We start from the raw sequence: 12703 nt of genomic DNA, 5'->3' as shown, positions 1-12703 counted from the left end.
TGGGCATAGCAGCTACTGCGTTGGTTGCGAAGCAATTAAATTAAATACCTATATAAGTAAACATGAGACCCGCTCCATACCGATGCGAATACATACTTATGGGGAAGACCGAGGCCTGTGGTAGGAAATGCAGGAATCAGGGGTTCTGTTGTTTCCATATGGGAAGTCCTAACTACACGTGTTCTGTGTGTGGTATCGGGGTTAAAGGACACTACTGCCTATGTAAAGCTCACGGAGCGAACGTAGTCAGACATCAACTCATCTACGAGAATAAAAAGGACTACATAAAAGAACGTAGGCGACTGCTCAAGATAGACTCCAAATAAATGCACAAGGAAACAGCCACATGTTTTTATCAAGGGTTACCTCCCTTTACTGTGACCCAATTAGACATTGGTTATGTTAGGTGTAAACACTATGACTACTGTACGCGAGCTCAAGCGGGTTGCAAAACAGAGAGGTGTGATCGGGTATTCTAGAATGCGGAAGTCAGCATTGTTGAGATTACTAGGTTTAGAAGCCCCTCCTACGGTAAAACAATTAAAAGCTCAAGCAAAACAGCTTGGATACACGGGTTATTCAAACCTGGGGAGAGCCGGGTTAACCGCATTGTTATCACATGCCCCCGTAGCACGTCCCACTGTAAAACAACTGAAAGCCGAGGCACACGATTTGGGTTTAGGCGGGTATTCCCGTATGAGAAAACCACAGCTTGTAGAATTATTACGACAGAATAGAGCTATTGACCTACAGTTCGTGCGCACTGAGCGCGCTGTAGGCAACTATTTGAGAGGTTGGCGCATGCACGTTGATAGAAACATAGACATTACAGATATCAAGCCTCTGATAGCTGATAAGGTCAACCAGGAACTAAATAATCTAGGAAGTATCAAGTTTCAGATCACAGTGAAAATGTCTCTCGATAAGCAGGTTGGGAGTACCACTGAGTATGTTCAGCCTTACTTCCGAGGTAAACAAGAGGTTGTCACACATACAGAGACCATTGACGCATCAATCGATACCAGTTTTCAGCAGATACGAGAATACCTAGAACGCTACACACACTTGGGGTCCGGGTGGGCTGTAGATAAAATCGATAATGTCTATCTAGACATAGCTAACTACGTGCCATTCAGAGGCGGGTCATACCTAGCCTTGCCCCCCTACTATAGGAACAAACATGCCATAGTAAACGTTAAGAATAGAGGAAACGATTGCCTGAGGTTAGCTATCAGGTCAGCCTTATTTCCAGCTGACACTAATCCGAACAGGTCTTCTAATTATCCTCAGGATGATGGGCTAAACTGGGATGGTATAGATGAACCCACCCCCATATCCCAGATCACTAAAGTAGAAAAACAGAATAATCTGGCTATAAATGTCTTTGGGCACGAAGGTAACACAACAATAGTACACAGGGTCAGCCCGGTGAAGGATCGCCAAGTTATCAATATATTCATGATCCAGCGAGGTGACAAGTATCACTACACATGGATAAAACACTTTAGCAGGCTGTTGTATGACCAATCGGCACACAGAGAAAAGACCCACTTCTGTGAACGATGCCTACATGGCTTCACACGAGCTGATTTATTAGAATCCCACCGGGATGATTGCCAAGGTGTGGGGCAGACGGCCATACGAGTCGACATGCCTAAGGAAGGTGATAATATCCTAAAATTCGGTAACCACAAGAACCAAATGTCTGTGCCTTATATCATATACGCCGACTTCGAAGCATTGGTCACCCACAAAACACACGAGCATAAAGCCTGTGGGTTTGGATACATTGTCGTCCGTTGTGACGGGGAAACGAAAGCTCCGGTAGTGTATAGGGGCCCTGACGCGGCTGAAAGGTTTCTAAAGTGTTTGCAGGAGGAAGAAAAAATTATTAGGAATACATTGTATAGAATCGCTCCCATGCGTATGACCCGAGTCGACAGGCTAGCTCACGCTAGTAGCACTAACTGTCACGTGTGTGACTCACCACTTAACGGTGATTCGGTGAGAGATCACTGCCACATAACTGGTAAGTATAGAGGCGCCGCTCACAGCGCGTGCAACCTCAAGCTTAAAATCAACCCTAAGACAATAAACATCCCCGTTGTCTTTCATAACTTGAGAGGGTACGACTCACACTTGATCATGCAGGCCATCGCGAAAATCGATGGTAATATAACGTGCATCCCCAACAACATGGAGAGATACATCTCCTTCAGCTTAAACGGACTTAGGTTCATTGACTCGTTTCAGTTCCTCCTGTCGTCACTCGACAGTCTGGTCAAGGCCAACAATACCTTCCCTATCACCGATCGATACACAGACGCCGAGACTAGACCCCTGCTTATGAGGAAGGGTGTGTACCCCTATGAGTACATGGATAGTTGGGTCAAGTTCACCGAGACCAGACTACCCCCTATTGACTGCTTTTATAGCAAGCTGAATGAGGCGTCCGTCTCACGAGATGATTACTCGCACGCGACTAACGTATGGAATAAACTGGGTTGTAAGAACCTGGGTGATTATCACGACCTGTACTTGAGGACAGATGTACTGCTGTTAGCCGACGTGTTTGAGACGTTTAGGCGGACGTGTTTCAAGCAGTATAAACTCGACCCCGCATGGTATTACACCAGCCCAGGTCTGTCGTGGGACGCCTTGCTTAAAAAGACCGGAGTTAATTTGGAATTGCTCACAGATTACGACATGCACCTATTCTCTACCTCGACGCAAACAACCTGTACGGCTGGGCCATGAGCCAGTATCTACCTACAGGGGGATTCGAATGGGTACCCCACGTTGATGTTATGGGGGTTGCACCAGATTCGAACAAAGGTTATATCCTCGAGGTTGACTTAGAGTATACCAAGGAATTACACACATCGCACAACAGCTACCCCCTGGCCCCCGAACGTATGAGGGTTAACCCAGACTGGATGTCTGAGTACCGTGGGCGTGTGACAGACGTTGAAAAACTCGTTCCTAACTTAATGAATAAGACCAAGTACATCGTTCACTATCGCAACCTACAGCTGTACCTGTCGTTGGGTATGAGGCTGACCAAAATACACAGGGTGCTCATGTTCGACCAGAGCCCATGGATGGAGCCCTACATCAGAATGAACACAGACCTACGAAAAAAAGCCACCAGTGATTTTGAGAAAAATCTCTACAAGCTCATGAACAACTCGGTGTTTGGTAAGACTATGGAGAACCTGAGGAAACGCGTGACCGTGAAGCTGGTTCGGTCGAGTGAGGAAGACAAGCTCAGGAGATTGATAGCCAGTCCGGCATTCAACCGTAGTAAGATATTCACAGACAACCTGGTTGCCCTACACATGAAGAAAAGCCACATAAAATTCAACCGGCCTGTTTACGTGGGGATGAGCATCCTCGATTTATCCAAACACCTGATGTACGACTTTTACTACAACGAGCTCAAGAAACAGTACGGTGACAGGTGTGAAGTGCTGTACACTGACACGGATTCCCTGCTGATGGAGATTCGAACCGAGGACGTGTACGAGGACATGAAAAAACACCTCGATTTATATGACACCAGCGACTACCCTAAGACTCATACCATACACAGTACGGTAAATAAAAAGGTCCTAGGTAAGATGAAGGACGAGTGTGCTGGCACGCCCATAGCTGAGTACATAGGTTTGAGACCTAAGATGTACTCCATACTGAAAGCCGACAATAGTGAGATCCGGAAGGCTAAGGGGGTTAAGAAGTATGTGGTGAAACAACACATCAAACACGTCAGATTCAAGGAAGCCCTGTTCAAGACCCGTACCTTTAGGCATAAAATGAACACACTTAGAAGTGATGGGCATAAGATATACGGACTGACTATAAACAAGACGTCCCTGTCGCCTATGGACACTAAACGTTGGATAGCTATTGATGGGATAAACACATACGCGTATGGACATGAAAAAATTTGAGGCTATTTACTACAGCCCGCGTGGGTACTGGAAAGGAGCTAGCGCAGTAGATAAGCTAGCTAAAATAGCGCGAGTACCCCCGGAGGAAGCCAAAGCGTGGCTTGAAAAACAAGCCCTGTGGCAGATCTATTTGCCGGCACCACGCTACGTGCCTAGAAGGATTAACATACCTAATAGCGTTCACCAGGCAGACCTACTGTTCCTACCCCACGACAAGAGGTACAAGTATGCCTTAACCGTAGTGGACGTAGCCAGTCGTTACAAGGAAGCCGAACCCTTGACCACGAAAGATTCGGCCCTGGTAGCCAGAGGATTCGAACGCATATACAAACGCAGCCCGCTGACGTGGCCAACAGAGCTGCAAGTTGACCCCGGACGGGAGTTCATGGGTGCCGTGTCACAACTGCTAGCCAAACACGATACAAAGGTCAGGCGTGGCACGGCCGGAGCCCATCGCAGCCAAGCCATAGTTGAGAGATTTAATAGGACTTTGGCTGAGCGCTTGTTCGGCCATCAGTATGCTAGGGAGATGGCCACCCCTGGAAAACGATCGACTGAATGGGTCACGAGGTTACCCAAGGTGGTGTCGGCAATCAACCATGAAGTCACCCGTCTCACCGGTAAGAAACCGGCAGACGCTATCAAACTAAAATCAATAGTTGCAGAGTCGGCCGCTCCATTGCTTGGGAAGGAGAAACAGATACCAGATAGGGCCCTAGTGAGGTATCTATACCACGAGGGTGATAGCCGTAAGCGGGCCACCGATCCTATATGGTCAGTCAAAACTTACAACATAGATAAAGTGGATATGAAAGCCGACGAACCTAACTTATACTACTTGAGGGATGGGCCGGGTAGGGGGTTTGTAAGAGAAGAATTACTGATCGTACCGTACGGCACAGTGTTACCTCCAACACACGTTAAGTAGTAGGGGTAATAGTAGCAAGAGCTAAGGACCCAACCAAAGCCTTATTTACTAAATAAGGCTTTGTAGAGACTTTTCTTGAAAGTGTTTTAAAATCCCCATTGTATATACTACTCACTGAAGTATGAGACATCTGTAATTATGTACAAAATGTACAGTGTTGCTGAAATTGTACCCTATGATAATGATATTTTGTCACTATATTCTGCAGAATATTGAAGAAATATTTGGACAATAAAACATTGATATCAAGGTTTTTCTTGTCTTCAGCACAATACACGTGTTTCAGTGTTAATTAAACCCTACGACTTTGATTACTCCCTGTTACTTTGAGTACTGAATGACTCCTTTAAAAGGACGAAATTAATGCATATAGTTCAAAATATTTAACTAAAACAAATACTAAATATGATTTTTACATTTTTTTTACGACGTGTTTCTTAGATAATGAGTTAATGCCAATGTATGTCCGAATTGTGAGATACAGTTTATTACAAGTGGCGCTTAACTGTGGCGCTTAGCCATATTCCAGGTTGCTTTAGGATGATGCTTCGCTTCCACCATATTGGCTACACTGGTTACCTTGAATATTCAACAAATTTAAGTTGTAGTTTCAAGATAAAAGATGCTAATAATTTTGGAGCGTGGTCGGAACTAGCACCTGTTTCCGGTAGCCTCGATTTGAAGTTTCGTCTGCTTTGGAAACACGAAAGTTACATCTTCGCAATTTTCAAACTATCGAAGAGCGTTGGGGCGTATCCGGGGATAATCACCGTTTGAAAATCTCATGATCTAACGTTTTTACACACTTCGGAACATTTCTAGTAAGGAAATATATCAAAGATGGCATCAGATGAGACAAACAAAAGACACCTTGGAAGACAACCGGGTAGGCAGGGTCAATGTCACTGCAGTCCGCAGTTTATTTTGTTAATAATCTCAATTCTCTTAACTCGTGTGGATTCCGAGTACGAATACTGATCCTCAGCAACCTCTACTTGTCGTAAGAGGCAATTTCAACTTGGCCAAAGCGATAATGAATGGCCCGGGATGCTTCGTAACTTGGCTGATTGCACGTTTGCAGGTTATCTGGTTCTTTTATGAACAGATGTCTATTATGGTTCGAAAATTTTCTTTGAATTATAGTTCATTATTGATTCCAGACCAAAACCAGTGCAGACCGTGATTATCCGTGTGTTGTAACTATCAGTTTATCACAACCTGTTTTCCTTTTCACAATGTATTAGAGGTCTACGGGGATAAATACTTTGATGAAAATGCTATTGAATTCACGTGGTACTTTTTTTCAGCTCGATCCATATTGGTAGATATAACACCTCCATTTGACCAGCATGTCTGTGACGTATTCTGTGAAGGTCTTGAGAACATGTTTGCTGTTGCCTGTAGTCTGGCAGGACCTTCACGTATCCCAATGGTCAGCATCTTCTTGTTGACAGCTCAACCAGAGGTCAGACATTGCTTTTAATGAGGTGGTTGTAAAAGTTGTACTTTTAAATTAAATCCAGTTTTGGCAATCCTTTTGTTATATGTTTTGCATATTGTGAATATTAACTTCTGATTAACAGAACACAATTTGATTTTAACTTTACAGCTGTTGTTGCCGTTGTCCAGTTTGAAGGGTAACCTCTCACACATACAGAATGCTCTAAGGGCAATCAGAGCAGCTGTATCAGAAGTGGGTACTTGTCTGCCAAGGCACATCACTTGTATACCCCAGGCTGTTCAACAGGCTGCAGAGGAGTTCAGGAGACAAATGTGTACATTCACTCAGGTAATCAACACAAATGCAGTATGAGTATAGTATGAGTGAGTGAGGGGGTAACAGTATGAAAGTGTCAGGTTAACCCCCTTGATGCCACAGGGACATATATGTCCTTCTTCTACATACCTCACTTGGAAGTCCAATAAAGTTCTAAATATACCACGCACATATAAATACTTCACAGTTTTGAATTCTGCGGAAAATTCCCAGTTTCTTGATACCATCCACTATGACCTCAGACCAAGCTAAAGTGCTTAAAATTGCCTTTCAAAATAGGCTTCATCGTAAATGTCGTCAACTTTCAAACTGTACAAAATCGAGATTCACAGCGTTATTTGCAGTGTGTTTTGAAATGTGAAAATCAGATAATTACTGGGAGTAATGAATTTCAAAAATAGCATATTAATGATCACTGATATCAAGTTTTCATGTAACCAGTAATGATAATTCTGAAACGTCACCAATGTACCCAGAATTGGTTGGGATGTTTTCGAAAATACACGTACACGAACGCCGAAGTGCGCTTTCCACCATATTGGATAGTGTTTACAAAATCACTTTTCGAGAAGGCCGGTATTGAGACGCCTTTTACATCATGTATACTTCATAGTTAGCTGCGACAAATGCATCTTTGAATTCCCCAAGCATCTTAGAATTAAATTACAAGTGGTCTTTGTCACCAATACCAACTGTCTAGTCAAAACGAAACAAAATATACTTTGTATGAAAACGAAAGCTGTGCTCAAAAGACAGCGCTTGACTGAAATGTAAACAAAGAAAAATTCCAAGTTTACACTGTGTAGCATTTTTGGAAATTTTCCAACATCCAGACGTCTAATAATTGCTTACAATGGCTCAATATGCTTAGTATATTCAGGGGAAGAGTATCGTAGCAAGAAATAGCAAATTAAATACAGATACAATGAAATCATTTGGTAATTCATAAGAAACTGTCAAACTTTTAGTGCAGCGTGACGCCATGACTGACGCAAAAGTCACGCAGAACGACAACGGTACTTATCGGCATTTCTGGCTTCTTCCGTCATTTACAATGTAAACGATAATAACATATAACAAAACACTGATAATCAGAATAATTCTGATTACTTACATCTTACATTTATGTTCAAAAGATCCCTGAATCAAGGAAAAAGTCCTCGCAAAATCCTCTGTACCCTTCTCAGTGAAGCAATCATTTTGAAAGAAATCGGTCATCGGTAGTGATGTCACACGTCAACATTGTTGCACATATTAGGCAAATTCTTTGAGGTGAAGGTCAGTTGAACAAGAATAAACACAATTCCCATACCATTCCGATTGCACTTTTAGTATTGTGATGTATATTTTGCATATCGTTCAGATGTTTTTTCATGAAACTGATTTCAGTATCTACATATATCCATGTTCAACATCATATCATATGTGGATATAAGGTATGTGTTTTTATTCTTTGAAAGCTTTTTCTTGTTTGACTAATATTTACATGGGAAATTGACTCAGTAAGTGTACTGTACCACATTTTAAAGGGGCACTGATGTGCAGCCAATGATGTTTCTCGCCAACAGTCTAATTACGAAATCAAACTGCAAATTGGTCAGCGCCCGCTCCTTCGACCGTGACGGACAAAGGAACTGGGCTCCTGTCCATATTAGCAGAATTTCTTCACCCAAAAGAGTCAGGAGGCCGGATGCCCATCATATGCCATTATTTAAAAATATCCATGGTATTCCTTGTCTGATCGTAACGAAATATCCCAGCAGTGTAGTTTGTTTCGGATGCTTGGGTGGTATAGTTACTCAATTTGATCCTATTTCTGTGTTTTTAACCTCGATATTTAATCATGTTACATGAAAATATGATGTCTACAGGCACGTAGCAAGCCATTTGTTTCCCTCCGGAAGATTGCAAAGCTTTATATTTAAGTAATTTTGAGTGTTGGTTCAGCTGTGATAGCAAATATCATACGTAAAAATTTGGTAGCTATTGTAGCTACAATGGTTTATTATTTATGATAATAAAAACACACAGTTGATTTATTTGAATTCGTAAACAATAAACGATGACTTTTCCTTCGGTAGAGAAATCTGAAAATTTTCTAACGTAAAAAAACCCTTATTTCACCTATTTACCCAAGTACACAGCAAATGCCTGTATGTATTCCTTATGTAAAGAAATTCTGTTGGTATCCTCAAAACACTTTCGGGCCATAAGTGTTTTCAGGCTGCATGCGACACAGAGATTACATCTTCCTTGCTGTAACTCGCGTTTGATGGTGTAAACCTACACGTGTTATTTGTCATCATTCTCTGGATGGTCAATTAATGAATTCATAACAGGTATAATTAGTAGTAACACCACTTTGGTTACTCAACAAAGGTTCCCATTTGGCATTTCTCCTGTCTGGAGTAAATACTCAACATTATAAATTAAGGTCTGTAATGGCAAATGTATTGTATGTTATGTAATATGTGCATGTAAGTGATGCAAGAGGGTTTATCAGCTGAGTTACAAAAACAAACATCGATCAAAGGATTAACCGATAACACACTGATTGATTAATTACTTTTATCTTCTGGCAGATTTGTCAAAAGGCAGTGTGTGTAGATGACTACACCCTGTCGTAAAGTGTGAGTGCAAAAACGACATCCACCCTTCAAAGAATTAACCACCCTTGCGTTGATTGATTGATTGCTCATTATTGGTTAACTAAATTACTTAGAATAGTGGACATCATACAATTAGTTGCCGGGTGTGCTATCTTGGGAGACCAATGAGATGTTTATCTGGTTTTCACCAACGAAAGACGTGAAACGATGTGTTACTTTTTCGCAAATTAGACAGTTGTAAGACACGCGACACAGAGCAGGATTATTTACCAGCTGCAGATGAATGGAATACAATTTCTTTTACGTGGATATTGATGGATACATTCCTGAACAAGGTAATAGCCTGACATTGTTGCTATAAAATTAGTCTATTTTACATTCATTATTTGCATTTTGTTTTAATCTATTTGATTACACGATACCATTTAGAAAGTGGTCAAATGCAACATATGTCATATTTGGGATTTCACTTTCTTAGTAAAGTACAAATTCTAGTACTTTTTTTTTCGGTTGAGTCCCATCCGGGATTCGAACCCGCACCCTCAGAGTCAGGCACCTAATCGCCAGCACACAAAGTCAGCCGCCTAGCCCGCTCAGCCACCGCGACTTCCAAAAGTCGGACAACTGGTAGTCTAGACTGCGGTGGCTGAGCGGGCTAGGCGGCTGACTTTGTGTGCTGGCGATTAGGTGCCTGACTCTGAGGGTGCGGGTTTGAATCCCGGATGGGACTCAACCGAAAAAAAAGTACTAGAATTTGTACTTTACTAAGAAAGTGAAATCCCAAATATGACATATGTTGCATTTAATCTATTTGTTGTAGCATTCAGCAGAATCTGTATGACAGAAAACACACACTAGATCGTGTATGTGTGTGAAATAGGATCCACATTGACAATCTATACAATGTATAAATGTTGCTGTTATGTTAGAAATTTACTATAAGTATAAGCAGATCGCGTGTTCTTTTATTAATTTTCAGAATCATATAAATATGACAATAAACTAATTAGGGTTGTGAGACAAAATATAGAGACGTACATTGGCTTCGTTATTTTTCCGTCCTAATTGTTTTTTACCATTTCTACCACTGGCAGATGATTAACCTTCAAATGTTTCATTTGTTTTCATAATACATTTGTAATGAAGTAAAAATGACTTCACCTAAGTTGATCTGTCTATAATTAAACTATCAAATGCGCTTACGGACTGCGCAGCAGAGGTCACGAACCAGTCACGAATTCTGGGATATCATCCGGGTACTCACGGGAGAAAAACAATAACAAAAGTTTACACCAGTCCACGGAAATTGCTCCGCATCAGTGCCCCTTTAAGCCTCTGCACAAGTGTTGGAAGATCGCACGTAGCCATTACTGCAACATGTGCTTTAGTTCCCGTGATGTACAATATTCAGTACGTTGGGACAAATATTGCAGTTTCATATGAACAGGTTAATAAACAGCGATTTAATCCCAACTTATAAGTAAAACTGATAATATTAATGAAAATGATTTGTACATTTTATGAAATGTAGAGGCACACATATTTAAAGGAATTGTCATGTTCATTGTATTGGTTTGTATCGTTTTTGTAGACAAAACAATTATGAATATTGATTGACCAGGTGCGAGTTTCTCAAAAACGTTTTATGATTCATTATCATTTCTTTTCGATAATAAAGTCAATTCAAATTCCATTAAAATATATCTGATGGCACAATATCTGACTCAAACAATATTTCTACTAAAATTGTTAAAAATATATGAACCAGGTCATGTCTTAATTTGGACAAGCTTTACGTCCATATTCTAATACTTCTGTTCTGAAAAAGCGATCTCTTTGTACCTTTCATTGCATACTTATGAAGTGAAATAATTTCATAATCATAAGAAGAAAAGTATTTTTCCTAAATGAATATTCAATGAATATTCAGGTGTTGTGAAATTGTCATTTACGCAAAACTGATGCTGGACAGGTGCGCGTGTTGCTCACAATAAGATATGTAGTAAAACTGTGCAATTCTTGATATATTCAGGACACTATTTCAGTGGTATAACCACTCATTTTATATTTTCGCTAGAAAGTGTTGAATTCTGACACAGAAGCCGAGATCTTTTACACATTGAGTAGAAATTAGGTTAGATATATACTAATTAGCGACCAGACTCGTCTTTTTCCGACGTCACAAAATGCACAAAACATGCTGTGACGTCAACTAAAATGTCGCATTATTTTCAGTTTTTTCATTACATTTGAAAATGTGGCTGTTACTCCGTTAATAATGATGCAAAATTAATCAAAATACATCTACACAAACAGGAGAATATGGGAATCTAAGAACTAAATTATGTATCGGATAGAGACATCCAAATCGCTATTATCTGCTTTTTGATGTAGTACATTGGCATCTTTTCTGTCAAATTGTGAAACTACCAAAAGGTATCCTCTCACATTGGGGAACTTTGTATTGGAATAGTTTGGATCAGTGTGAACAAAACATCATGAAAATATACAGTCCGTATCCACAGCAAATTCTCTCCATGTGATCTGAGTTACATTGAACTAATGTAAACCATAGCAGAGTTACGCCCCCTTATCTTTATACGTGCATGACCTCTCTGTCGACGTTTGATGTCATAGAAGAAAATCGATTTTTGCCATTTATTGCAGGTCATTTTTGATTTTGTGAGTGTGACGTTATGCGATAGCACATACATCCATTTCATATACACTTATGTCGTTCAGATATCACGCTGTATTTTCTTCGCTCACACATTCCGTAAAGATGCCAAATTAAAAAAATTGTTGCAGAGTACTTTTATTGGTGCACGATAAAAAACAGAGACCCTTTCAACTCACACAAACGTTTTGGACAACTTTTAGAAGTGTCTATTTCTCAAACCCCTGAGGTAGCCGCAGTTATGTTTATACCAACGGATGGGAAATTAAATATTCTACATTTCTGTGCAATTTTATAGCCGTACGCAGATCCAGGACCACGCGAGTCCAAATCTCGCACAACGTTCACTTTTCAAACCTTACGAAAAAAAAACTTGGCATCCAGGGGGTTAATGCATAACTAAAGATTGAAGTGACCACTTACTTGAAATATTCCAGTGTGGACAAACCTTGAAACATAATTGGGGTGAATCTGGTAGGGATGGGTAGAGAATTTCTATTATAAGTTGTTCACGAGGAGGGCATGGGTTGATGTACCCTTGATGCGGCCTCGGGGAACAGACACAAACATCAAGGGTACATCAACCCTTGGACCCAGAAGGCCCAGAGAACAACGTACTTATCTTACTGAACACCTCAATGTTAATTTTGAATTGTTTGAAGTATCAGATCTACACTCCAGCCAGTTTGTGTGAATCAAATGAATCAAATCTTGTATCTTGCTGTTTTTCCGGTAGGTATTGTCTTAGTTAAATCGCTGCGG

General features: G+C 40.8%; 1 protein-coding gene across 1 annotated transcript in view; it reads left to right on the top strand.

The window, feature by feature from the left end:
• The first annotated feature begins 5548 nt into the window (after window positions 1–5548).
• LOC137260790 (meiosis 1 arrest protein-like) overlaps window positions 5549–12703 on the top strand; it is a 72011-nt gene continuing 64856 nt past the window's right edge. Inside the window, exons 1-3 of the mRNA XM_067798358.1 lie at window positions 5549–5764; window positions 6186–6343; window positions 6488–6667. Of these exons, the coding sequence (XP_067654459.1) occupies window positions 5719–5764; window positions 6186–6343; window positions 6488–6667 (384 nt within the window). The 5' untranslated portion in view covers window positions 5549–5718. The remainder of the gene's footprint in view (window positions 5765–6185; window positions 6344–6487; window positions 6668–12703) is intronic.

The sequence above is a fragment of the Haliotis asinina genome, chromosome 14 (genome assembly GCF_037392515.1).
Source record: "Haliotis asinina isolate JCU_RB_2024 chromosome 14, JCU_Hal_asi_v2, whole genome shotgun sequence".
Lineage (NCBI taxonomy): Eukaryota > Metazoa > Mollusca > Gastropoda > Lepetellida > Haliotidae > Haliotis > Haliotis asinina.
This window is presented reverse-complemented; position numbering and strand designations above follow the sequence as displayed.